Source organism: Danaus plexippus (assembly GCF_018135715.1).
Source record: "Danaus plexippus chromosome 9 unlocalized genomic scaffold, MEX_DaPlex mxdp_24, whole genome shotgun sequence".
NCBI lineage: Eukaryota > Metazoa > Arthropoda > Insecta > Lepidoptera > Nymphalidae > Danaus > Danaus plexippus.
The window spans coordinates 1200553-1227543 of record NW_026869847.1 but is presented as its reverse complement, the minus strand read 5'-3'; the positions used below and the strand labels follow the sequence as shown (position 1 = coordinate 1227543).

Genomic DNA, 26991 nt, shown 5'->3' with positions numbered 1-26991 from the left:
AGTAAAGAAGGAGAACAGTTGGTTTTAAATATGAGGTATATAGAAGAGTTTGCAATTTAAAAATACCTACATCGAATAATTCCTACGGGGTTAATGTGTTGTGAAAGTAAGTGATAACTTGTTTAAGAGTTGTATTTATTTTTGTTAAATATTATCTTCTGAAAGTATATCTAGTACCTACCTACTTATACGAGAAACATTTCTATTGCTCAAAGTTTTCGTGTAACGTCTGGGGTGATAAAATTATATTTTAATAAATGTGTGACTAAGTTTGTACAGACATTGTTTTATTTAAAGCATGGGTGTAGTGCATAAAGCTGGCAAGTAACAGATAATGACTGAGGTTGCTCCATTTAAATTTTTTTCTTTTTTATTTTCTCATTATATAAACACGGCTTTGATTCACACAGTGTAAGAATCATATTTATTTACTCTTAAAGATTTTCCAATTACGTACCTACTGTTGGATACAAGTCATTTATTTTATCCTTTTTAGTCAATTTTAATAGAAATTAAATGTTTTTAAGCAAGCCAAAAATATTTTTATTCAAAGCAATCGAAATAAAAACATTGACTAATGAATTTACTTCTAATAGCTGCTAATATTACCTTGACATTTAAGGTTAATGCATAACTATTTATCATACCCATCGATTGCTATTAGTCCCTGTACATATTTAGTTGAGAAAGTAAAATGACTACTTCGTTGATATGCCTTCCCAATTATTCTTTGTTCTCCGAAAACCTTGAAAGTGAAATGACCATGGAAAGCCCATTTTTTATTTGTTTATTGAAATAAAGAAATTATATTGGATCAACTAAGTTCAACTTATCAAACGACATAATAACATTTGCGTTGGATTCCTAATCACCAAACAGTAGTCACACAATTGCAAATGATCCCATGAAGTGGATCTTGCTAGAAAGACTCGGAAAATTTCAACGATTAGTTTTGAAATCGATTTTTGAGATGTGATAAAAATGTATAACAACTTATATAATAGGAGCAAATTATAGCAGAAAATTCTATTAAATTAAAAAAATGTAAAGTAGGTCATGTATAGACAATGCATCGCGTGACACCAGACAGTCATGATGGTCATGTTGCACGCAGATGCATTTGTTTTATACTGTAAGTAGAGCTCGTTCTGATTACAGTGGCTATAATGGCCAAAACCAATATCTTTTATCGCTATTGTTATCGAATAAAAGTTTTCCGGTATTCAATAATTAAGATATATATATGATAAAAAAAGTCAAAAATTTACCAAAGTTAATCATTTTGAAATTAATTATTTTTGGATTCCTAATTTTGTTAAGGAAAAATATTACTACAAAAACTATTATATATATTATGTTGGATTACAATGTTCGTTTGGATTACATGTCGAAAATTGAACATATACCTACCTAGTCATTTGATACGGCATTGGCCATTGGTGATTGTGGGAAATCAATTTTATTGAAACACAACTTATATAGGAAATTAAAATGTTTAGATTCCAAGCTTGCTCATTGAAAACCCACACATTTCTTTGAAGACATTTGATATGCAAAGTTATTAGTTTCGTAATTAATTAAAATTTCAAAATTAAATATCCTTATAATTATTATTCAGAAAAAAGACAAAATCTTTCAAAATCATGCAATAAATACTTCTGGTAAAAATAGAGATCAAAAAAGAAATCAAAATTATAAACGATTTTTCAATTTACTGTGTCTTTAAAAATTGTCGTATCGGAGTAATAAAAAAAGGAATTTGGAGTTCGAAACTACCTATTTATGCAAATAAAAATTACAAATAACTCACAATCTTCATACGTATCCCGCAAGATTTGAACTATAATCATTTAATCAAAACAAAAAAATAATTAACAACTACTAATTAAAGAAAAAACCGCTGCATGGATAAATTTGAAACTCTGTAGAGATTATAAGTAGGTATACGATGTTAAGTGCGCACTTAACTTTAGCAATTTTTCCAATATCTTCAAAGTGGCATATGATTATCTAGAAAACCCTTAGTAGTCAATATATTTAAAAACTTTCAATGTAATGTCAAGCATTACAGAAAAAAAATCTTAAAAATAACGCCAAGATATGTAATAGATTCATTAACGTTTCTGACACCCACCGCCGACATTCCGTGAAGACCTCGGTTTCATAGATATCAATGTACAAATAGAAAATTATACGTCATTATTCAAAGTCCGATGTCTCCGATAAAAAACAACGACATTGACGCTCAATAGTATACATGTACATTATATACCTTATCCTTACGGTGAATCACCTTGGTAATTTTTTAAGTTTGTATACCGAAAACGAGATGGGGAAAAGAATAAAAAAAAAATCTGTCACGACATTCATCCAGATTGCACGTTAGGTTTTACTTAGATTTTTTATTGTAAGATCCAAAACTTAGAATCATCCAGCCACAAATCCCCTTACTCCACTCCTATATGATAATATTTAACAAACATTCAGCCAGTCCAAATATTGCTCTAAATTTACTTTTATTTATTCCTTAATTTTTTTTATGATTGTCTTCATAGAAAGAAAAGTTACCAAACCCCTACTGAGTAACACTATTGTGTACAAAACTCCTTCATTATAATTTCGATTCGAGACAGATTAAAAATACTTTATTGTGCCCATCAGGCTGTCTCATCTCTTATTGTTATTGCTTATTTAAATCATACAAAATTAAATTCGACAAAGTAATTCTGATTCTGTAACAAAAAGTTACTCAAAAGCATGCTGGAATCTTTCAAATAAAGATGATAAAATAAAACTACTAATTGATTTATAAATAGTTTTCATTCTTTGTATCAGACCCCAGACAAAATGCTAGCGGCAGGATTGTTCTGAAGTTTTGCAATCTCTTCCTTGAATTTTGATATAGTTTCCTTAGCGAGCTGTAGTTTATCTTTGAGCTCTGATATTTCGCCCCTAACCTTTCCTTGCGCTGATATTATCTTTTCTAAAGTCTTTTCCTTTTTCTCTTCAACTGAAAATGTTTTGATGTTTGAATATTATGACTTAGAATTATGTTATTAAAAGTTATTTTCTCAAATTATAATTCAAATGGGCGATATAAAATGAATATATAATACAACAATACAAGAAGTATTTGATCTTGTACCTATCTTGTTCCAGATGCTTTACTATTTTGTTTCGAAAAATTATTTGTTAAGTTACAAAATAAATGATCAAAGCTGAGAAATCCTTACAGTCGGTATCATGTGTCCATTGTCCATTAGTGATCGGTTTTATATTGTTGAGTAGGTGCTGCATGAGTTGCGTTGGCTCCTGGAAAACAATCTCCTCATATGATTCACTAACGAGAGATCTGCCAACAGTTGGTGCTGTTTCAGACACCGGAGACTGGAATAACTTCAGTATGTGATAGAGGGTTACCTGTAATAGTTATGGTAAAATATAATTAGTGTACAGATAGATGTATGACAGTTGTTATTTATATTACAGGAGAGTAACTTACAGGTCTCTCATTTGAATCATGAAAGTAAATCTTTATTACTATCTCAAATTCACCCCAGCCAGTTTCAGTGAGTTCGTAAGGTGGCTTCGTCACTATTCTATTTGGATTTGCGTAACTTTCGTGCAGTTTAAAATGAACCTTTTTTATATATGCCGACATATCCTCGTTAGCATAAGGTTTCACATACACCGTCCACTGATGGGTGTGCCCATCCTCCTCTCGTTTCTTGCCGAAATATCTTGCTATATTGCCGTAGACTATCGCCTTTACTATGACTAGGCCCTGTAAAATTTAAATTGAAATCAATAAATTATTTTTCTTTTAAACATCGTAAATTTTTATATTCAGACTAAAATATATAGTAATACGTATATCATGATTCTAGTATACCGATTGCTTTTATTTAATAATCATAATAATATTTAAGATTATATTTTTACCTTTACTCTGCCGCCGGAATCTGGACCGAAGTCGGTAGGCAAGCTCATGACTGAATCGGATTTAGTATAATTTGTATCCACGGTTGCAATAACTTTCTTGACTTGTAAGTAAAAATAATATTTATTTTAAATTAAGAATAAATAATGTATATTTTTGTTTGTAAACACCATCCCAACCTTAAATACTAACGTCAAACAATATTGGTATGTTTGACGTATGTCATTAGTCATTACGAAATGATGTGTCAAATGCTTTTTTGCCTTGGGATAGAAGTTTTTAGGAATATTAAAGTTACATAGACGCGTTTCAATAATGCACTATGATGATGAAAAAATTTTGAAATTATTGTCTATTTAGGGTTTCAGATTATTTATAATGCTGATTTTCATAGTGAAGGTAAATTGTTGTAACATAATTTAGTTGTATGTTAAGTATACCTCTTCGTTATCATGCTTTCGGGTTATAAAAATATGTTAAATAAAACATCAACCACAGCTTTTATGACATATAATATAATCAATAGAAAGCATGTGAACAATGGTCCATCAAGCTCATTATCTTACGACTACGCAATATAATTGAATAACATTTACTAGCTACTTCACGATTTATCGCGATGATGGCAACGATCACAACTGTATGGATGTTCACTTCGCGTTACTTCCCGGGGTTTTGCAAGTTATAGGCCGTTACTTGTTCATTGTGTATACAAAAATTCGTCTCATAATTCATATTCTTGTAGCATGTTTGTGTCTAAAATTTATGATCTGTATCTGCCGCTTCCCCGTCTATTAGAAGTGGATCGTTTTCTTCCTCCAACCTAGAAGATTTGGAACTTAGTCTCGAAGCCGAAACTCTCTGCGTGAAGGACAGTAGATTTGGCACTAGCGCTCCGCTGGGAGTGACCGGGGCCGATCTCGTCAAAAACTTCCTGCTGCCAGGGGGTACTTTAGAAAGTGGGATATACAAGCTCGATTTTCTCGTCCTGGGAGGTCTTCTTAAGAAATCGTGTCTTCGCTGACATCTTTCATCGATCTGCCGTCGGAGAGTGGATTCCCTGGATTGCGTGGGGCTTGTCGGCTGAGGTGGAGATTCGCAGCCGCCGGGTGTGTCAGGAGAGGTTAGGAACAGATGTCGTAGGTAGGCAGCGCGCTCACAATATGAGTCATCAGCGCTGGGTGATGACCTTCGCGGCGGAGGCGATGAACCCAGCCGCGGCTTGCAGCCTCCATCGCAATACATCTCACAGTCTATGAGCTCCAACTCCAGATCATAGTTCTGATCCTGTTGAATAGAATTTCAATTATATTTAGGAGCGGGGTGTGACAAATTTTTGTTGACACAGATATGGTAATATAAATGTCCCTGACCGGTGTGATGGCGTGATCTCGGCGTCTTTCGTCAGTCAAACCGAGGTCTCGCAGACCGCGGGCACACGAACAGCTGGAGGCGCACGAATACGGCGGGGGAACCATCGTGTTCGCCTACAGGGCACATGTTACTATATTTTGTGAATGTACTTATTGAATCTAAGGCTTACAAGTTCAATGGGTGGTTCGTAACGGAGATCGGGTCGGTGTCAGCATGAACATTATTAATAATAGACCAAACATCGGTAGACATGAATCATTTTTTGTGGACTTGGGACTTGGTACTCTTTTTCTTGTGATTAATAACATAAATCAAATAGGTTTTTTCGCATGCCGCTCGTTTTTGTATCTTCTATTTCTACAGGATACCAACGTTTTGGTTCCTTTACAAGCGCGATCACTGGCAGACGAGACGACGTTTTATAACGTCAAAGTATATCACTATTAATAACTTATTTAGTCCAGTTAATTTTCGATAGGTTCCATGTAGATCTATTTTAGTAAAGATTTCGATGCTACGGTCAAAGCGTTAGCTGTATCATTGGGTTACCTCAGGTAGTGCTATGTGCGCCTGTGTGGGTCTGTCATAGTGTGTTGTCGTGTTCTCTGAGGTGAGTGTTTTTGGGTCGGATAGTGTGTGTGTGTCAGCCTGTGCGGGACATGCGAAGATTTATACATTATTATTTATCTTTACTGTTGTGTTTTTGCAATCATCTGTGAATATATTTTTATAAGTGTTTTGTATACTGTAATAGTAGATGTATCATAGCCGTCGACCGTACCTCGTTAGCTGCGTTGCATATGAAACTAGAATTCAAGGACTCCGCTGTGCTCGTCGCAGATAAAGAACCTGGAAGAATATTTTATAGGTAGTTCGTTTAAAATTCATTTTTTTAACTCAAGAATACGACAAAACTAAAATTTTAATGTTATCAAAATTATGAGCTGAATATATAGTAAGGTCCAGGTGTAACGAACCTGGAGCACGAATGACGTAGTTCCTGAAGTAGTGCACCATGAGGTAGCTGCCGCCCGCCTTCCCGTCGCCCTCACCACACGTTATCACCAAGGGATACAGATCCGGTTTGGAAGTCACCTGGAGAGGAAAGGATCATAATGTACACTACCGTCATATTATTCTTTATATTACATTTTAACGGTTACTTGTTTTAGTTCGGTGTGACTTAGAAAAACAAGTTAATGTTCTGATGAGGATCATCACGTAGACAATAGGTTTTCTAGGTATAACTAGTATGAAACAGTACGTACATACATATAAACTGATAGAGAAACTAGGACACAGTAGATCTCTTACACAGCCTCATTTGTCGAAATTTCTAATGACAGAAATAGAATCGAAACATCCTGTGTGTTTCATAGTTCATTGATAAATACGGGGAAGCTCATAATATAGATATCAATAGAATTGAAGAAATTATTTAAGAAATCTTTAAAAGACCTCAGCGTACGGCGGCGGGGCCTGATGCACGGACCCACAGCGGCTGTACCGTGGCGGTGCGCACACGGACCCCGCAGAGTCCCGCTCGGAGCGTGCGCGTGTGCAGCACGACAAGGAGCACGCGCAAGACGGCCTGCGGTACAGACACCACGCGCAGCATAACGCTATACCGCCCAGTGTTACCAGGAGGAACAACACCTGCCTGGAGCCATGCAGTATTATATCAGATATTAATTTTATTTATTAAGCCTTATCTCTATTATATTTGTTAACAATGTATTAAGTGACATAAGAAATACTATAAATATTTGTATGATTTTAATAACAATATAGTCTGAAGCATCAAAATAGCGAAAAGTGGTTCAGGGAAACATCATTAATGGAATATTAAATTACGTTCATTACAATAAGTTTTAGAACAAAAAGTCCTATCGAATAACATCGTTTTCTTTTGGTCTATATCTTTTCTCTACTTTCAAAACATCGATCAAGAGTCAGTAAAGACATCTCCCACTCACCATTGCGAGTACCATGATGTGACGAACACTTCCCTGAGCGAGTCGTTGGCGATGCGTCTGGTGTTGAAGGTCGGCGGCGCGCAGCAGTCGTCACCACAACAGAACCAATCCGGGGGACAAAGACGACCGCCGCCACAGGGAGTCGCCGCCGCGCACTAGAGACAGAAGACGACGGAGGACATTTTTAGGCCTAGATCAATGTAGGGTAGGATGTGCACTGTCTTTTGACTAGCCAAAGATATTCTTTATGAAAAATATTTTTCTATTAAATATTTCGCAGTGTGTTCTTTTTTGTTTACAAAATCATTGAATGAGAAGATTTACAAATTATAAAAAATCATTAAATTATAATTAGAATTTTTTGAATATAAAACAAATCTTGTATTTGTGAATATTAATGAAAAGGTAAATAATGAACTCGTACAGAAGCGTTTGTTACAGCAATAAAAGGAAAGCAGTTGCATTTACGATTTAATTAAAAGCCAGCTACGAGATGTCCAACTTAAGGGATCTTGATTTATTTTTGAGACGTAATAAAACGCTAGAATCCAAGGCAGAATGTACTTAAAATACTACAATTAAAAATGTCACAAAATGGAATTGAGTGCGTTCTATACCTATAACATTACAGTGCGATGAGCTAACTACAAACAGGTACAAATAATACCATCTTGTCCCAACGATCACGCCGAGATGGAACCAAGAGAAGGGAATACCTAGAATATGAAAAAAAAACATAGATGACTAAATAAATGAAATTCATTTTATTATGAAGTAATAGTATTACTTCATAATAAAATATAATAGTAATAGTATGACTTCAAAATATATATATGTAAATATATTTAGATTATGAACAAAAACTTGTTAAAACTATTTTAATAACCCATGGACCATGCTTTTAAATGTTTTTAACAGAAATCGTATTGTGTAAAGGAATAACATCTTTAGCGGGAAACATTCTTGTTAACAAACTGGCGCGCATGGGTTACCTCCGATCGATTTTACTGTCAGAACCTCAAGGAGGTTACATGGGCTTAGCCATTTTGTTTTTTATGTTATTAAAATACTTATTAATCAAATAAAAATAGCAATCGTTCTAAAATATAAGTAATTATAAAAATCTTTTTATTTCTAGTCTATTGTCATAAATTACGAAATTTTTTCGTTTGAATTCAGTAACTATAGGCAATAATACTAAAATCCTTTCTATTTCTTCTAGTAGTTGTTATTATACAACAATTAACAATCATATGAGGAGTTCTTTAATAGATCAATAACTGTTAAAGAGCAAGCACTATAAATCAAAAGTGTATATATAACATGCGAAAACATTACATTTAAAAACTTACGGCCGGCTTGGTTAGTATAACCCCAAGCATAGATACAGCGAGACAGAAGAAAATCATGGTGAGCACGATAAATGTAGTTGGGCACGTCATGGAGAATAACTACTATTAAATCACATATTAAATAAAAGCTATGCAACTGCGGCGTGTTGCGAATTATACGCGAAAATGTGAGTTATTTCCGGAACGTCATCCCCACATGCCTCCCCCTTGCGGGGCCGCGTGAAACTGAATTTTCTCACACAAGGGATGGCGGTATTTTTATTTGGATCATCGTATGTTTTAAATAATAAAAAAAACGTTATATTGAAAGGCTTAAATTAGTATTTTGTACTCATTCGTAATAGTATACAGTTGTTTTAAGACCAATATAATTTCGCTCGAAAATTTCCAGCTTGATATAAATCTACGGGGATTATTTTTTAAATAGGTAAGTTTTTTATAAAACTGATATTCGATAAATATGTTTCTTGATGAAGAACTACTACTACTGCTACAAAAACAAACTATCCTCTTAAACATAAAAGCTTAATGTTGATTAAAACAATAATTGTAACATGATTTCACTTAAAAACTTTTGGTTTGCAAGAGATAACTTGTTAAAATCGTTTACGATTTTTTTAATTAATTAAGGTAACATTATGTATAAGAAACACTTTGGTTTATTTTATGAGAGGCCAAAAGAAAAATTGGCGTCAGTCTGTTTATAGTATAACACTGCGCTTAATGTATAGACAAACAAACAAAAAAAAATTTTGATCAAGACTACAAACCAAGTGTCACTACCGTGTTATTTTGTAAAGATTTTTAAACTTTATTTTCTGCAAATTACTAACTTATAAGTTATAGCACATAACTGAGTCGTCGGCGTCTGCAGTTACTTTCTGAAAACATAGGCGAATCGAGGTATAAAATTACTTACGTGGTTTTGTCTATACAGTACATTATCATTAAAACTTATTTTCTTAAATATACTTAAAATAACGTACGGAAATGATTAAATGCAATAAGTCTATTTAAGACGTTTGACGACTTAATGTTTACGACATTATAACAAAAGTTTCTCAAAAGGTTATTTCTTTATATTACAAAAAAAATAAATAAAATGGCTAAATGAATTTAAACACTCTGAGTTCAACACTAATGGTGAGAAAAATTTATTGATTTACGACTACCACGAAATTTTATAATATGTTTTTAAATCATTTAATTAGAATACTAGTTATAAAAAATTGTAACTAGGTACATGTTGGCAGTCAATTCATCCTTATCACCTATCACTGTCACAATGTGTCAAAATCAGTTGGCAATCGGTGTCGCTGTACTTTCTATTTCAATATGCATATTCGGGTTTTTATTTAATTTTAATAGTATTTTTAAATAACTTGTAGGACTCAATACATAGCTCCAATATGCGGGTACATGTACTATTGTTTTTGTCATTTTCATTGGGTGTATATGGTTGGGACGACGGAGATTTAGAAGTATTTGACGTGGTAGAAGAAGTCAATTCGAATTTTTACGAATTATTAGGAGTTAAGCAGGTAAAACAAAGTTCTTGTACAACTCAAACAAAAATTCCTTCGTAACGTTAGCTCTGTTACTTAGAAGTCAGTTTTATAGGATGCATCACAATCAGAAATTAAGAGAGCCTTCAAGCAACTCACATTAAAGCTCCATCCTGACAAAAATGACGCACCTGATGCTGACGTGCAGTTTAGGAACCTAGTATCAGTTCATAATATTCTGAAGGATCCAGGAAAACGAGAAAAGTGAGTGATATAAATCAAAATTACTCCTAGCAATGATTCACGTCTTTTCGTAAATTCCTAAGAATTCTTCAGTTATTCTAACGCTCAACCCATTAATTTTAAAGGTATAATGAGGTGCTCAAGAATGGTCTGCCTAATTGGCGATCTGCGGTGTATTATTACCGTCATGTCAGAAAAATGGGATTGTTGGAGGGAGCTATCATCTTGTTTATAATTATCAGTTTTGGACAGTATGCCGTAGGATGGGCAGCGTATTTGGAGAAGAGATACACAGCTGTAAGTTACAAAGTTAATGTGCGATGAATACAAAATAATAATTTCACTTTAAAACAGAACGAAGAGAAAGGGACATAAAAATCGGAATATAAATATCGCATAGAAATGTACTAATTAATGTGTTCTAAAACATTTTACAGGAACAAATATTGAGTTCGAGAGGCAAAAAACAATCAAAGAAGTCAGGTTTTGATACAGGGTTGGTGGAGATCCTACATCATTTACCAAAACCTAGCATTAAAGATACATTGCCGTTCCAAATACCACGAGGCGTGTGGTGGACAATCACAAGTATACCATATGCCATAATGGAATTAAAAAAGAGAAGGAAAGAGATGCAGGAAGAAAAGATCAGGCAGAAGAAGAAGTGAGTGACCAATAACATAATTATATTAAAAAAAAGAAGTTATTTACAGGTCAAATAATTTTTATTGGTTGAGGAATTCTGGCAAGGTAGTTAACTAGCCAATCCAAACAAAGAATATATTAGATTTTTTAAGTTATAAGAACAGATAAGGCAAGGAAGGCATAATAATACTATTGTCTTGTTATGAGGGACTTCGGATATTACAGATTGCTTTAGTATGGCCTTCAAACATTAAATAATTGCCATTGTCTAAATAATTGCCATTAACGTAAATCACATAAAATGATTTTTCTATCATATATCAAGCATCTTATACAAGATATTGGAATGACTCCAATTTCTTATATTTATCTATGTGTAATATTTTGGATACTTCATCAGAGAGGAGGATGATCGGGTGAGGGCGGAGCGCGAGGCGGTGGCGGCGGAGGAGCGCGCCGCGGCTGGAGCCCGACGTCGGCGGGCCTTTGTACCACCTGCTAGAGACTGCTTGTTGGACAGTGCCCCTGGACCGGAGCCCCAGAAGGAAACCGCCGCTGTTACTCCGGTTAGCTGAGTTTATGTTTTCTTCTGTCTGTCTGTTGGTTCCGTCTTACCTCTTAAACGGTCGGACCGAAATTCACTTGACTTTCACAAGCAGATACCTGATGTAATCTCCTGTAACACACGTTATTATTATTTTAGGTATTATATCTATTTTTATTTATATAACTGTTTGGCCTGGACGAAGTTGTACTATAAAAACTTGTACAATTAAAGGTGATATTGTGATTGTCTCGTTGCTGCAGGCTCCTCCCGTAATTTCTGGTGGTTTGTGGACCGACGACGACCTGGCGGAATTGGTTCGCCTGATCAAGAAGTATCCGCCGGGAGCGTCGGAGCGCTGGGAAAGAATAGCGGAGGCCATGGGTCGCAGCGTTCCTGAGGTCACGCATATGGCCGCGAAGGTCAAGGAGAACTGCTATAAGATACCTGGACAGGAGACGGCGGAGGAAGTGCCAGAACCACCTAAGAAGGTCGGTTGCGTTTATTTCCTTAAAAATAAAGTGTCATCAATTCCCTTCTTCTTGCGGTTGATGACGGAGGCTAAAGTCAAGTTTTTCGTTTCGCAAGGGACATTAAAATTTGATCCATAAAGGAAAAATTTGAAGTTTTCCTTCGAATTCTGAAAATTTGCACCGACTTTGCTCTGCCATATTTATTTTTGAAGGAATTTAAGTTAACTGTATATATTATTTCATGTGTCGTATCTTTGTTTGTTGTTATCAAGGTTTGTTACATAAGCAGGTTCGAGTTATTTGCTATCCAATTATTTCTTTCACCTGTATACACATATGCTATGTCAATTATTTATTTATAGTCGAAATTTGTGCCATTTTATTGTTTTTAGGGTCAATTGGGGCTAGATTTAATTTAATTTAATATAATGTTCTCCATTTTATAACTCGTACAGGTGAAGACTCGTCAGACGGAGGAGTCTTCCGGGGGTAACTGGTCGCAGGTTCAACAGAAGGCTTTGGAGACGGCGCTCGCTAAACATCCTAAGGGCACAGCTGGCGATCGCTGGCAGAAGATCGCCGCTGCCGTGCCAGGGAAAACTAAGGTTAGACCTCATATCATGTGTCCACACCTTAAAAGACCTTCTAAGATCCATCACTACCACACTACTGATATGTATGATAATTGATTCATCGACATTTTTTTTTAATAAACGCACCACAAAAGAAAATAGAGAAATGATTGATAAGGATCTAACTTTTAAAATAACTACATAATTTATTATATTTCTCAAGATATTGGATTACTGCATTTATTTGTCCGTCTGTCACACTACAGCTAAGTACACACTACCATTACTCATGAATGTATAAATAATGAGAATATATTTTTTTTATATTACAAAATTAAATGGGTTTTAATTTATTAAATTATGATGGTAATAGGGCTTCTTCAGATTTCAAGACACTTGTATTGGAACTATAAATAAATACTTTGACAATACACTTATTGCTCGGACCTCTAAATAAACTACTTTAGCTATGGCATAGGGGCATTTATAGAAGGTAGTTGCACATTATTGTAATTTTATTAAAATAGCTACATTTTTCAGGAGGAATGCATGCAAAGGTGTAAATATTTATCAGAGATGCTGAGGAAACAGAAACAAAAGGAGGAACAGAAGGATAAAGAGGCTGTGACAGAAGATGAGGTGGCCACGTGACGGAGTGTTGGATGAGATAGTGACTTTGGACAAAGAATATCATAGCCGAATCAAATAATAAAAATACCAAAAATATATATAATTTGGTGCTTTTTAATATTATCTCAATCGTCACATGTATATCTGTACCGAACCAGTGAACCCGTCTCCCTTATTGATTTTAACCTACTTTTTTTTGTTACCCGGTTGCATTTATTTTAATTTTATATAATATTTATAAATGTATTTATTTATATAAATAAAGTAATATTAGTATTGGATTATAAATAAAAATTGTTGGGAATGTGTGATTACATCGGTGTTATATTTTCTATTAAACTCTACACATGCAAATTTATTCCTTCGCCCCTCTAGTATTCCCTGGGCGGTACGCTGAACCTGTTGTAGATGGCCGGTATCTCGTAGTCGACGTCCCCGCGGTGGCTGTAGCCGGGGGTCGGGACGTACCCTGGGAGTGATAAAGTATGAATGGCGATCTTTAATGAAAAAACGAAGCATCCAAGATTGTTACTGAATATTATGTATGATCATTATTATTAACATCATAATTTCAGTCCCGACCGATGCTAAGTTTTTATTCATCAGTCTTTTGCGATAGAGTAGACTGTAGAGTACTGATGGACATGAATAAATGACCTTGAACATATTTGTTCACATGGACCGAGCAAATTTATATGAGACTCGGTACTTGATTACGTTACGTGTACAAAAGGAGGCATTTAGTTCGAAAAACACTTTCATGGATTGATGTCGGCCTTGCTGACGTCAGATGATAACTTAAAAGATATACCATCATAAGCGATGCTCCGATATGGCAACCAAGAATATAATAGGACATTACTACCTAATTTGTTTCCTTAAAAATATTGTATTTAACGCTATTGGATTATAGAGAAAATTGCTTTTTAAAAATGGAAACTAGACAAAAACACATATTAAGAAATTAGAATACGTGAACTTGCATAACTAATAGCAAAAATTTTTTTGGGAGATTTATAATAAACACTTAACAATAGAACAGTTTATCGCTTACTGGTGGTACTCTGCTGGAACGATGGTAGTTCAGCGCAGCGACGGCAGGCGCAGTGTGCGGGCGAGGCGACGCGGTGGTCGCGGTGCGAGCCGTCCTCACACTGCAGCGACACCACCACCGGCTCGTACCTGGTCGCTTGACAACACTCACACGACGAGTCGTGACTTCCGGTCTCTGGAAGACAGGGGGAGGGGGGGTTGGTGTTAATAATAAATATGTAACAGTCTAGAATTTAATAAAATGTCAACTGACGATTGTTATATAGTGTTCCGGAGTCGCATGAGCCGCGACACTCCTTGAAGTCCTTCAAGGGTTCCCTGTTGACGCACATCCCGAAACGACCCATGAACACTCGTATAAGACCCACGGACTCTGACTGCGGCACCGCTTTCGGCACACACTTGCCTACAAAATATATCAACGTTAGTCAGCTGAACTTAAAACAAAGTAGGATTTGATATGTCTTGGAAAGATAAGTCATGACGATTCCATAGTCGTCTTTTTGATTGAAGTTGGGACATGATGTAAAAGTGTTCTCACTGAGATCCTGTGGCTTCTCCTTGCATATCTGGCAGCAGGTATCGTTGACGAGGTCCTGAGGGTCGCAGTGGCTAACGTCGGGGCAGAGCTCCCGTGATGACGTCACCACCACCTGTCCCGTATTGTTCTCGCAAGAGAACGTAGTGCAGTTGTCCGCGGACTGCCAGCTTGTACCTGATATACGTCATAATTATATAGATTGATAACTTTTTAAAACTTTTTTCCATCGAAACAAATATGTAATTAGTTTGTATAGTTTATTAGATCGATTCGAGTAATCTGAAGATTAAAAGCTGGGTAGGAAATATATGTATATAATATACACAATTTCTTGCAGTCTATGGTTGAGTTCTATGCAAGCACCTGGTTTCTTCAGCTCGTCACCGACCACGCATTGTGTCTGCACGCAGTGGCCGCAGCATATTCCTTTGTCAGGTTCCAAGTACTCGTGTCCTTCGGGACATTCCTTGTGACAGGCCTCCACGCTCTCCCCTCTCGCCAGAGAACCCGCCTCGTCTCGGGAGCAGGTGTAGTTCTTGCAAGGATCGGGCGATTGCCAACTTTGGCCCTCCTAAGATAGATATTATCCAATATCATATGTGTTGAATAGGGAAAAACTGACTATTGATTTCTAAGAAGGAAATGTATTTAAGATAACAATTGCTTTTTGAACTGTCCGCGTGAGTAAATGGTTAATAATATGAATGGCATTAGACCTGATAGATGCGGTCTCCATCCCGACAAGCGACGGGCTCTCGGCGCACACAGCAGTGACCCGGTTCGTGTTCCTCGCTCAGTACGAACAGTTTCTTCATAGTCATCGATGGTTCCGGACACGACTCGTTGGAGCTTTGGACTTGGAGCTGGTTGTAAATAAATAAATAATACTCTTATTTTCACTTAATATTCACATGGTAGAATATACGAATGGGATACGAATAAAGGACCATATCTTTATAAACGCTGCATTTTACTTTTTGGGGAAGGAATTTCTAAATGAGCAAGTCCACAAAGAACTCGGGTGGTGGTAATAAATTATGTTTCTTCATTCTTCGTTGTATATAGGTATGCTGTCAATATACCAATAATTCAAAATTTGAGAGGAAAAAGAGCATCTTTATTTGTGGTAAGTCTCTAAAATATGAGAATCAATAACGGTATAGGGTCATGGTGAAATAACTTTTAGGGCCAAATTATTACATACAGTGCCGTTGATGTCCGCACAAGTGTAGTTGGTGCAGAAGTCAGTTGAGGTCCACTTGGCACCCACGTCCCTGGTCACTCCGTCCACCACACACGACACAGGACGGCATCGCCCACAGCACTGGCTACTGTCTTCAGACGGGAAGTACTGCCAGCCCTGGAAATACAACACATTTTAGTTGCAGTATCGTTTAACGAAATCATTTACTTGAACTTTGGTTCATCCAATACTCTATTCTTAAGGAACTTAACTTCAAATCGACTTTAGTTTAGAATTGAAGCTTTTATGTAAAAGGCCAAGTTTTCACAGAAATACTATAATTGAATTATAACAACTACTCACTAGATCACAGTCGGTGTGACAATTCTGTAGTGTGGTGACTTTCTCCAGCTGTCCCTCACCGACCTGTGAACATTGGTAGGACTCGCAGGGGTCGTTCGGAGACGTCCAATTTTCTCCAACCTGGTTCACAAGAATTACATTTTTAAAATATTGATTGAGCATAATTAAGATTGAATCGTTTTAAATATTAGATAAGTGCCTTATAAATGTTATCTCCATCTCGGCATGCAACTTGGTATGGTTCGGGGCAGCAGGCGAAGGGCACCGGACGAGGCTCTAGCACGAACTGATCGGTGGGGGTGAGAGTGGGGCAAGAGGTCACGTGACACTGGGGGGACGGACCCGCGGCCGTTGATTCGCAGCGACACGAGCGGCACGGTCCGTCCAGCCAGGCTGAATCCAACTGAGACAAACATGTTAAATAATATTAATAACTTAAACTCTGAATCAATAACAGTTTAAGGGGAATTTTCTTCAGTTCACAACAACTTACATCTTTCAACATAACCTGTGGCGTCGGACGAGCCTTCTCTCCTCCTTTTGGCGCAGCCTCCCACTCCAGAGTCACAAAGCATTTGTCCTTGGGCAGTTCTGGAAGGTGTGATAAAATTTAATACAAAACTACTCAACGCCAAGAAACCATTTACTAACTTTGTATTCAATGAACTATTTCTCTCCCAGACCAAGTGTAAGAAAAGTAACTTAGTACATATAATAACAACCCATACTAACCGCACTTGTGTTCGGGACAACACTGGCCCGTGACATTGGTAGTACGTAGATTATGTAGTGCGGGACAGTCGGGGGCCGCGGGGCAGGTCTCGGGGCGGCAGTCGAGCGAGGCTCGCGGACAACATCCCGAGCGGTCCACGACGCGCTCCATCCCCGGCTCCAACATCTCCACTTCACTCTCATCAGGAAGAGGTTCACATTCGCTTTCCGGCTTGCATTCTATTCATTGTTATTATTAAAATGTAAGTACAATCTACCATGTGATAGGTTTGTTATTAAACCGATTATATAGTTACCGCAGACGAATTCTGAACATCCATCGGGTTTGCTCTTCAGCTTCAAAACTTGTCCGAACCCGCATTCCATCTTCTTCGGTTCGTCGCAGACCACGTCCGGCGGTTTAGGAACTGAAAGTGTTTGTTCGAAGTGTTTACTTTTATATTTTTATATCCTCGAATATATATTCAGATTGTGTGTGTGAGTCCTCACCGCACAGGTACTCCTTGCAACAGGCTCCTGGTGGTGTGGCGGCCGGCACACGTTCCTCTCCGTCAGCGCACACAGGCGGCGCGCACGTACGCGTTGTACACGACACGTGTGCGCTCTCGCCCGACTTACTGCACGTGCAGTGAGTGCACGCGTCTTCCTGAGGGTTGGCGCTTCGTTACATATGTACTTTCCTTACTGTGTAATATTCTATGGTAGATAGTTTAGAGACATCTCCACTTACTTGCCACTCGTCCCCGGCGTAGTGTTCCTTCTTTGTATCACACGGGAAGCACTTGCTCGGTTCTATACACGTGTTGTTCACTCTCACCTAAATATATTATATGTTAATAATGATTCAAATATTGTATCATGAATCTTCTGTCTTATAACATCACCTTTCCTTCCGGACAGAAGCATCCTTCGACGGGTTGTTTATCGCAGAGTTTTGGGTTGTCCTTCAGTTCTTCGTAATTTTCACAAGTTCTCTCACAGTCCACGCACTTTCTGTATACGAGTGGCTCGTCGCTGTGATTGTCAATCATTATTTAGTTACAGAAAAATCAAACGCAATAAAAAAATGCATTAATCAGAAATGCGGGTACTCCAACAAAATTTTACCATGGGTATGGACATAGATCGCTTCTCCAGTCGAGGCAAACGCCCTGTTTGCGACACTCGGCCGCGTACCGCTCCAGCACCGGACAAGCGTCAGTCGAGTTCAACTCGCAGAGCTCTGACTCGCACTGCTCTATGTAGGACTGAGGCTCTACAAGCGCGTGGCACTGCAGCGATCACAATTCATGGTATAAACAGTAAACCAATAAATTACTAACTAATAAGAGGATTCTAGTTGATACTTACAGCTCCAAACTTCTCTACGTTGTTTAGGTTGTAACACGGATTGCTTTCTGGTGGAGGAGGCACACAGGGTGGTGGCGGTGGGATGTCGCCGCACTGCTCCTGAGGTGGTACTTCCAGTTTCGTCAGTACTTCCGGGCTCGCCTGCCAACTCTTGCCGTACTATGAAAGGCATATTCAATTAAGCTCATTACATAGAACAAACTTGGTCCAATTATTATTTGTCGCTATTTATTGTCGTCCAACAGAACATCTCGACCAACCAATTCAAAGTCGTCGGTGACGGTTCCATTGCTGGTGATGAGCTGGTCCTGGTACCCGGCGCACACTCCACACAGACCTTCCGTGCGGTTGCTGTAGTCGTGTGAGGGGACGCTCACAGTGAACTGAAGTTTAGACTGCAACACCATCACCTGAAACATGGATGTTATTAATTGCTCTGTATCATCGGTAGGATTTATCTTCTTAAGATGTATGGATTATATTTTTAACCAAGATCTTAAGGAACATCTGTCTGTTGTAGATCGAAAGCTTCATCACCAAGCCGTACCTCAACATGCAGCTCCGGAAGTAAAACGTTAACGTCTTGTCCATTGACGAGGGTGATGACCGCCCAGTCGCTGCTGAAAGGATACTTGAACACTCGCTCGCCGTTCACTGTTGTTATCAGCTGAAAATATATTTATTTATTTTATTTTTATTTTATTTATTTTACTTCTGGAAATAGTTCTATAGAGGTGGGTTACACCTGTGCATAGAGACCAGAAGGAATACAAAAAGTTATACAATGTTTTACATAGAGTTATAGAATGCATGTTCTATTGTACAAAGTATATATAAAAATATATATTTTTTTTTATTTTCTTTTATTATATAAATAAGTCATGTTTCATGTAAGATCATTCTTGAAGACTATTTTTGCATCGATAACTGCTGTAGATATAAACAATCAGTAATATTTGCTAACATATTCTCCAAATGTCAACTCAAAGAAGTACAGATTGGTAGTACATATGTATATATTGGAAATATAATATAGCCTAAACCGAGATCAGATTTCAGTACCGACTGTCAAGGGTTAGTGAGAGGGAGTTTGTTACCTTCATAGTGTTCGGATCCTTAGTGACGTGCAGCAGGTTGGCAGCTCGCAGCACGTGCAGTGACGTCACGCAGGTGCCGCCCGCTCCTTCACACGGTCCATTCGTAGCGTACACCTGGATACGGATCGTACATGGATTCTTATCACGGCTATCTTATTAGGTAACATTATTAAATCCTTAGTAAAAATGTAGTATTTAATTATTTGATCTGTAATATAACTTTCATCACTGTACCTGATATTGACTTTCCCCTTTCTCCTGCCTGTCTCTTGATACGAGATAGGTGCAGTTTCCGAGGAAGGGAAGGTCGTCGCCCTCGAAGGTGGTGTATTTGGCCGGAGTGCCCACACCGGTACAGGTGCCTTAAAAAATCCAATGACTTCAATTACTGCGGTGAAGTGTTTAATTCTTTTCTATTCTGTTATTTTTTTAGTATTTTAAATACATTCTTTTTGTTTTCGTAATGTTTTTTTTATTCAGGTACTTTTACTCTTAGGAATGAGGCAAATAATTTATGAAAAAGATATGAAAAAACATTCACTCTTGAAGATTTCATTCGACAAATGTTTATATAACAATATGTATAATGTATTGGAAGTATAAATTTCAGTGATGAAGCTCACAGTCCAGACAGTCAGATGGCGCCACACAGGCATCTCCCTTCCTGAGTTTGCCCTCGGGACAGTAGCAGCCGGGAGAGCACTGTCCGTCAGCTGCGTCACAGCGCGCGGCTCCCGACGTGATGGGTGCGCAAGATGGCTCGCAGCCACGTCGATAGCAGTCGTAGTGGACCAGAGGAGCTGGGCATTCCGCGGCTAAGACAGACACGATTTCACTTAATAGATCAGTAAATTATAATAAGCCAGGTGTATATAGCGTCGATTACTGCCAAAACTATATCAGCCGTAGGGGATTTTTATTTTACAAATCTTTGATAAAAAATTTGAAATCTAGGAATATTCCTGTTTTACAAACAATCAAATCGATTATACCAGTTAAAATTTGCAACTGGTTACCAATTTTTATAGCTTTTATTTTTTAATGATCTTATTCTTAACATTCGATCGCTTCCATTTTTGTTATTACTATTGCAATTTTTCGCTACGTCGTGTTTGTATAGTATTATATAGTTTTAGATATAAGGTACTTACGACAACCCATCTTGATCCTCCATCCTGTCACGTCGATATTCTTGTCAGCTGCCAGACACTCCGCCACCAGCTTCTCCACTAGCAGACAGCGACAGTTCTCTTCAGTCATCTTGGTGCCGTTTATAACTAGCTCCGCACACTTACAGATCTTTTCCAAGCAAATGCTCCGCCACTTGTCTAGGTTGAGCACCTTCGCACATTGAGATAAAGGTTCCTCGCTGTAAAAAAGTATAATTTTTATACAATGTCATCACCGAGCCCTAAAAATTGTCAGAAATTTATAATAATAAAAAAAAAATCGTTTTTATTTATTATCTTACATTTATGGATTCCATGTACTTCATACCTGTCAGTCACAAATAAAGGCTGTGAGGTCGTTGTTACAATGGAACACTCTTCGTGGTGGTGTGAGCTGTTAGTGACATTACACTATACTATGAAATATATAATAAACCTTGCACTACTCACGTGATAGCTTTACAGAGGTCCCAAACGCGCTTCTGTTTCTCTGGAGGGATGACCTTTGTCCTGCACGCGTCCGGCGACAGGCCGGGCTTGGCCCAGGAACGGCCGAAAGCCTCGACCCCGGCCGCGAGGCGACCGTCCGGCAGCGACCGGTCGTTGGACGAATCACCGTCAAACAATCCGCAAAGACCGTCCACCTGACCCATGTACTTCTTGGACACCTGGGAAATTTACAACGTATTGTGTGCTATGGTTCGTATTTACTGGCTAAGTTAAATAAAGGACGCGAGACAAAACCTTGACTTCAAAAAAACGAAATTATTGCTGTTTTTTTTTATTGTAATTAGCAAATACAATGAACAAAACTATTTCATTGTGTTTTTACCATACATCACACATATCAAATGTACAAAACAAGTGTTGGGGTATTATGATGTGATCTGATAGGCTAGATTGTTTCTCTTTCAAAATCATAGCAAAGAGGTGTCGTTTCAAAGGAATATCTCACCCCGATCTTAACATCTCCATCTGAACTGTACTGCACCGTGAAGTTGTATTTCCTGGACTTAATCGATATTCCACTCCCGAGACGATTAACGTCGAAGCTGTTCTTCTGGAAACAGATCTTGCTAGTCTGTTCTACGGTGTACTCGTAGTTGTCGTACTCAATCATGAGGTTCGGCTTGACCAGGATGATCTGGTCATCTTGCCAGACGAAAAGTTCGTTAGCGCATCCTTCTACTCGGCACTTCTTGCGAACTGAAATGTGATCACAGGGATAATACATGGAATTTTCATTTTGTAATCTTTGAATAACAAATCTGATGTAGCCAAATCATAATCACCGAGAACTGTCCAAGCGCCCAAACGATTTTCCCTCGCGAGAATGTGGAAGCAAACGTCATATTTGTATTCGGAGCCATCGAAAGTTGTGAACGTGCGGCCGGTCACGTTACAGAACACCGGACGTTCCGGAGGAGGCACGCATACGTATCTATTCGATAGAATAACGCAATGTTTAATAATTGGGATTTTTTAAAAATGAAAAAGAATCATGCTGAAACTAACTGTGGACACTGGTTGGTCTCCAGTGGTACGTGTTCTAGCTTGAGTGCGTAGTTCTTCGGGCATGTGGGGGCGGAGCACACCACAGGTGCAGGTGTGGAGCCCGGGCGGGGGGGAGGCGGGAGCGCCGGCACGCACTTGAACTGTACACATTGCTGCTTACTCTGGCTGGCGCTACTCAGGGCCGGCTTGTCCAGTGTGAAGGCTTCGTTCTGTTGCGGTGATCGTGGACCTAAAAGAGGACAAAATTTATATATCAAACATAAATTGATTTAGATGACTTCTAGATTATTTTTGTTTTATTAAAATAGAAAAGTCCTAAAATTGTAAGAATTTATTATAACTGGTGTCTTACCACTAAAGCCTCCTTTTGAAAATCCACCTTTGGAGTATGCAGTCTTAGAGAAACCTCCCTTAGCGTATCCACGTCTTCCACCTTTAGAGAAGCCTCCCTTGTAGTATCTCTGGTAGGAGTACCTGGGTCTCGGTGGTGGCAGATCGGACGTTGAAGACCATGAGTAGGTGGGTTGAGTCGAGATTTGTTTGACAAAATAACCCGGCGGACATTCCACTTTTGGACATTCCATGGCTGTAAATAATGATATTATGAGTAAACTTGGAATAGCGACGTTGGATATATAAAATCTGTGTGAGGAAACAATATATTAAAACTTCAAAGGGACAATCCTCATAAGTAATGACTTATACTTGGCGTTGTTTCCTTAGGTTTAGAAAATTTTCTCCTTCCCCTATTTTCATGGCGATTACGATTTTTCTTAAATAGACCACTCGCAGGTTTCTCTGTGCAAGAAATTTTGTTATTTAATAGCTCGATGCTAATACTCAGCATTTATATGTATTGCTTGGAAATTGATTCAAAATGTGCGTATGAAGCTTTTGTTCCACTTTTACAACTGTTATAATTATATCATGAAATTATTGAGTTTACGCACGTTTTTCGGTGGTAGTAGTTGGAGCTATAGTGGTAATTTCAGTGGTGCGCGGTTTATGGGCTACTGTTGACACCACCGTGGTGACAACGGTCTCGGTTACTGGCGCTAGGGTGGTACAGTCACGTTCGTCGTCCGGACAGTCCTGGAGTCCATCGCACCATTTCTCTAGCGGAAGACACAGCTTGCTCGTCGGACAGATCTTAGTGCCGTTAGCACACGGCTCGCAGAGACACTTGCAGGATTCCGTTAAGGTAGGCACCAGATCCTGTTTGACAAAACAATCCATGAGATTTTTTTTCGAGTAAAAATTCCAGAAGCTTAAGGTTTAGGTAAAAAATATATATATTTCCAAGGTAATTGATTTAAAAATAAGTTTTAAAAATTGTATCAATGTAAGGCAGACTGTGAAGATTATTACCTCTTCACAGCGGCAGTCAGCGGCGGGGCTGCAAGAGGGAACTCCTCCCAGTTTACACACGCACTGCGAGCAAGCGTCTCCGCGATAAGTAGCACCAACCGGGTACCTGACAAAAATATAAACCAAATTCATATTATTAGTTAGAGGGAAGTGTCTAAGTTAGACTCAGAACATCGTATAAATACTAAGCTAACATTACTCATAGTTAATAGACTGCGGAAAATATAATTATCTATTTTTATGATATTATTTATAAGTACATATTTTACTATTACAAAGTGTACTTTTTCGACATTTTCTATATTGATAGAAAAATTAATAATAATATATCTCACGTTATAAATCCAACAAGACACGGACACTGGTCCCGGGATACACAGTTCTCTCCGTCGTAGTAAGTGTTGTTGGGACAAGAACAGGCCGCGGTGGGCACGCCGGGGCACAGAGGACAGGGGACGGGCACGCGCTCGTCGCGGGGAGGCTCAGGAGTGGCTTTGAGAAAACACATTTTATTTATATGTACAAAGTAATCAAAATTGCATAAGATCAATACTATAATACATACGATACGGCTCAAAGCATCCGATTGGTTCGACCCTCATCTCTATATTATTGTACCATCGAATCGGTAACACCTTCAGGTACTGCGCGTGGAGTGGAGGCCTTATCTCGTTAAGGACTTCTGTGTCATCGTCGAAGTTGCCCGGGAACAGCTTGGGTTCGCCGCTGGCGTCTATGACGGGATTGAATGTCGAGAAGTCTGATGTATACATGACGTGGTACCCGCTTACCCAGCCGTTGGCACCGCCTTTCGTCTTGATCCCGGTTATATTACGAGGCGAGGTGAAGTTAAACTGGAAGGACATTTTATTATTTACGTTTTTATTTATAAGAAGACAGTCTAATAAAAATATGTATTTTTTATTATTATTCTTAACAAAATATAACAGATATTTATGGAATAGATGTGAGTTTAGACTTTTTGGGTCTTTATTTCACTGACCATGATCCATTCCCCGGGAGTGCTGTATAGCGGAGTCCACCCTCGCTCAGAGTTCAGTTTGAGGAGCGGCCGCGCGTCGTTATTGGAGCTTACTTCTATCATATCTATCGGCAGGTTTGCACCGATTCCCAGCGGTTCCGTACACTGTAGGGGCTCCAGCTGGAATAAAAAACATTTCAAGCATTAATAAAACGTTTGTTCATGATATGTTTATTCTACGTTACGTTAGCCAATAAATTACCGTAGTAATCGGAACCGATGTTGTTTCCATTACTGTTGTGGGAGAGGCTGTTGTAGAAGTGGTTGTGGTAGATGTCGTTGTTGTTGTTGAAGTACTAGTCGTAGAAGTGACTTCCTGGCAACCGATAAGCTCGAAGCGCACCGCAATCTCCTCGTGCCAAGTGAGTGGTCGGATGCGTACAAACTTCGCTTCTATCGGCGGTTCGATCATTTGTTTAAGAGGAGTGTTGTTATCTACCGGTCCACGGAAAACCTGCAAATTATTATGGCTCATTAAAATAATATTCATTATAAGAAAATAAGATAGAATGGTTGTTGTCACAATATATTTAAACAATTTTTACCTTCGGCTGTCCGTCGGGCCCATTCACAGGTGAGAAGACATTTCCATCATCTCCGTACATAACGTCGTAGCTGGTGACATATTGATCGAACAAGGGACTGCCTTGCATTAATATACCGTAGACTGGCTCCTTCTGGGGCAGTTCCACTTGGATGTACTGGTTTTTGTCCATGTGGGCCGGATTCCAACTACCAGCTATTGTGCAGTCAATAAAAATTAATTCCAAACTAAATTCATTTAAAATATTTTCTCAGCGCTATAAGAAACGGAACTAAATAAATAAGCCGATGCCGTAACTTGACTTAATATGGTAAATATTACCTAAACCATTATATTAGCTCCACTCACCAGACACATCCAGTGGATGTCCGTTAAGAACCGCAAACTGCGGCTGGAAGAGATTGTTGGCGGAGGAGCTGGCGCTGAACGAGGTGGGCGGCAGCGGCTCATCAGACCACAACAGATTGATGTACCTGATACATAATTGTGTCTCAGGAATTAAAATTGATTTTTCTCACCTTTTAATTTTTGCATTATTAATAAAAAAAAAAAAAAAATTTGTCTGAAATATCTTTTATATAAGCATAGAAAAATTAAAAAGGATTAAAATGTTATGTAACAATTAAGATTATTACTTTTTTGGTTTCTTTATACCATTTTTATAACAGGAAAAATCGATTTACCTATCCGGACTGCATTCAGGAGGTGGAGATACCGTTGTTTGTATAATCAATGGAGTAGTGGAAGTGGAGGGAGAAACAGTTGTGGGAGCTGCAGTGGAACCGGAAGTTGCCACGGACATGGGAGTAGTTAAAGTAGTGGTAGTGGTACTCGGTGTGGTTACAGTAGTAGGCAATGGAGTAGTGCTGATCATGGGAGCGTGCGTGGATCCCTCTATGATAGAAACACACTCTGAAGAATCGCAATGCAATACGTTGTCCAGGCATTGACATTTTCGACAACCCTCTACAACCACTCCGCCGGGCTACAGAAAAGGAATGTTTCATTAACATCTTTTTATTATTTTATTATAAATCGAGTATAAGGAATTCCTAAATCTATTTTACGGACTTTCCCTTTAAAAAACCTAGCTCAATACATAAAGGTGTTCTTTTTTTTGGTAATAATTCAAATTACGCATAGAATCTCTTTGTTGGATTTGGGATACGAGACAGTAAAGTGTAACAATTTTTTCCTTATAAAGACCTTAATAACGTATCCGTCGTCATCGCAGGTGCAGTCTTTGATGGGAACGCATGTACTTCGATCACGCCACATGGATCCGAACCCGCACTCCACCATCGACACCGGCACATCCACACAGCCAGCGACGCATTTCTGTAACACGATTATTTTGAGAGATAAAGTATAACGTCTTAAAATTTCCCATTATAAATCGTCATAGTGTTTCTGCAAGACACCAAACAGAAAAGTCTTTTAGTGGAATTGAATAATCGACTCTACTGATGTGTGATACCTCTCCGTTCAAGCACTGTCCTTCGGCTTGCAGGGTATGCTTGAAGTGGTCGCACAGTTTGTCACACGGGAACGCGCACTCCTTGTAAACTTGATGAGGAGGACACACTGCTGTTGTGACATCTGTAATGAAAATGCGGATCTTAAAAAAGGTACTATTATGACATCTCCGACTTTTGGAATTAAAAAACTTGACGCATACCTAAAGGAATCACAGTCGAAGTAGAAGGAGACGTGGAAGACTCTGAGAAAGATACACAACGATAAGATGTCAGTGATACTTATACATTTCATTTTATTTTTT

The 26991-nt window shown here is 38.3% G+C and overlaps 4 protein-coding genes across 6 annotated transcripts in view; 1 reads left to right on the top strand and 3 right to left on the bottom strand.

Moving 5' to 3' along the window:
- Nucleotides 1-2801: 2801 nt before the first annotated feature.
- Nucleotides 2802-4147, bottom strand: LOC116767403 (YEATS domain-containing protein 4). The gene is made up of 4 exons (XM_032657703.2): nucleotides 3943-4147; nucleotides 3503-3784; nucleotides 3234-3420; nucleotides 2802-3010 (listed from the first exon to the last, which is right to left on the bottom strand). The coding sequence occupies exons 1-4, from the start codon at nucleotides 3988-3990 to the stop codon at nucleotides 2832-2834; spliced, it is 696 nt and encodes a 231-aa protein (XP_032513594.2). The 5' UTR covers nucleotides 3991-4147; the 3' UTR covers nucleotides 2802-2831.
- A 287-nt stretch (nucleotides 4148-4434) lies between these two features.
- On the bottom strand, nucleotides 4435-8874 carry LOC116767575 (uncharacterized). 3 transcript variants are annotated; one of them, XM_061527311.1, is made up of 9 exons: nucleotides 8643-8859; nucleotides 7958-8006; nucleotides 7291-7445; nucleotides 6773-6974; nucleotides 6292-6409; nucleotides 6096-6163; nucleotides 5864-5962; nucleotides 5314-5427; nucleotides 4435-5227 (listed from the first exon to the last, which is right to left on the bottom strand). In XM_061527311.1, the coding sequence occupies exons 2-9, from the start codon at nucleotides 7958-7960 to the stop codon at nucleotides 4697-4699; spliced, it is 1290 nt and encodes a 429-aa protein (XP_061383295.1). In that variant the 5' UTR covers nucleotides 7961-8006; nucleotides 8643-8859; the 3' UTR covers nucleotides 4435-4696. The 3 variants fall into 3 exon arrangements, with proteins under 3 accessions (XP_061383295.1, XP_061383294.1, XP_032513854.2); XM_061527310.1 differs by lacking the exon at nucleotides 7958-8006 and having other exon boundaries at nucleotides 8643-8874; XM_032657963.2 differs by lacking the exons at nucleotides 5864-5962; nucleotides 7958-8006 and having other exon boundaries at nucleotides 8643-8874.
- Nucleotides 8875-9921: 1047 nt separating this feature from the next.
- LOC116767223 (uncharacterized protein F54F2.9) lies at nucleotides 9922-13568 on the top strand. The gene is made up of 8 exons (XM_032657452.2): nucleotides 9922-10183; nucleotides 10263-10411; nucleotides 10516-10687; nucleotides 10828-11054; nucleotides 11436-11601; nucleotides 11843-12070; nucleotides 12508-12657; nucleotides 13165-13568. Exons 1-8 carry the CDS (start codon nucleotides 10052-10054, stop codon nucleotides 13273-13275), a joined length of 1335 nt encoding a protein of 444 aa, XP_032513343.2. The 5' UTR covers nucleotides 9922-10051; the 3' UTR covers nucleotides 13276-13568.
- LOC116767260 (hemocytin) overlaps nucleotides 13559-26991 on the bottom strand; it is a 29577-nt gene continuing 16144 nt past the window's right edge. The window contains exons 36-75 of the mRNA XM_061527293.1: nucleotides 26890-26931; nucleotides 26689-26810; nucleotides 26418-26549; nucleotides 25895-26196; nucleotides 25560-25684; nucleotides 25213-25406; nucleotides 24870-25121; nucleotides 24629-24787; nucleotides 24191-24479; nucleotides 23961-24117; nucleotides 23626-23731; nucleotides 23208-23472; nucleotides 22610-22843; nucleotides 22258-22486; nucleotides 22035-22183; nucleotides 21698-21948; nucleotides 21193-21410; nucleotides 20725-20942; nucleotides 20197-20388; nucleotides 19808-19935; nucleotides 19574-19687; nucleotides 19024-19143; nucleotides 18737-18886; nucleotides 18477-18635; nucleotides 18234-18397; nucleotides 18011-18140; nucleotides 17857-17943; nucleotides 17616-17772; nucleotides 17423-17533; nucleotides 17127-17345; nucleotides 16888-16985; nucleotides 16594-16797; nucleotides 16395-16514; nucleotides 16053-16208; nucleotides 15565-15711; nucleotides 15212-15419; nucleotides 14849-15022; nucleotides 14561-14713; nucleotides 14309-14482; nucleotides 13559-13723 (exon numbers count right to left, since the gene is read on the bottom strand). Coding sequence (XP_061383277.1) covers nucleotides 13626-13723; nucleotides 14309-14482; nucleotides 14561-14713; nucleotides 14849-15022; nucleotides 15212-15419; nucleotides 15565-15711; nucleotides 16053-16208; nucleotides 16395-16514; nucleotides 16594-16797; nucleotides 16888-16985; nucleotides 17127-17345; nucleotides 17423-17533; nucleotides 17616-17772; nucleotides 17857-17943; nucleotides 18011-18140; nucleotides 18234-18397; nucleotides 18477-18635; nucleotides 18737-18886; nucleotides 19024-19143; nucleotides 19574-19687; nucleotides 19808-19935; nucleotides 20197-20388; nucleotides 20725-20942; nucleotides 21193-21410; nucleotides 21698-21948; nucleotides 22035-22183; nucleotides 22258-22486; nucleotides 22610-22843; nucleotides 23208-23472; nucleotides 23626-23731; nucleotides 23961-24117; nucleotides 24191-24479; nucleotides 24629-24787; nucleotides 24870-25121; nucleotides 25213-25406; nucleotides 25560-25684; nucleotides 25895-26196; nucleotides 26418-26549; nucleotides 26689-26810; nucleotides 26890-26931 — 6707 coding nt within the window. The 3' untranslated portion in view covers nucleotides 13559-13625. The remainder of the gene's footprint in view (nucleotides 13724-14308; nucleotides 14483-14560; nucleotides 14714-14848; nucleotides 15023-15211; nucleotides 15420-15564; nucleotides 15712-16052; nucleotides 16209-16394; nucleotides 16515-16593; nucleotides 16798-16887; nucleotides 16986-17126; nucleotides 17346-17422; nucleotides 17534-17615; nucleotides 17773-17856; nucleotides 17944-18010; nucleotides 18141-18233; nucleotides 18398-18476; nucleotides 18636-18736; nucleotides 18887-19023; nucleotides 19144-19573; nucleotides 19688-19807; nucleotides 19936-20196; nucleotides 20389-20724; nucleotides 20943-21192; nucleotides 21411-21697; nucleotides 21949-22034; nucleotides 22184-22257; nucleotides 22487-22609; nucleotides 22844-23207; nucleotides 23473-23625; nucleotides 23732-23960; nucleotides 24118-24190; nucleotides 24480-24628; nucleotides 24788-24869; nucleotides 25122-25212; nucleotides 25407-25559; nucleotides 25685-25894; nucleotides 26197-26417; nucleotides 26550-26688; nucleotides 26811-26889; nucleotides 26932-26991) is intronic.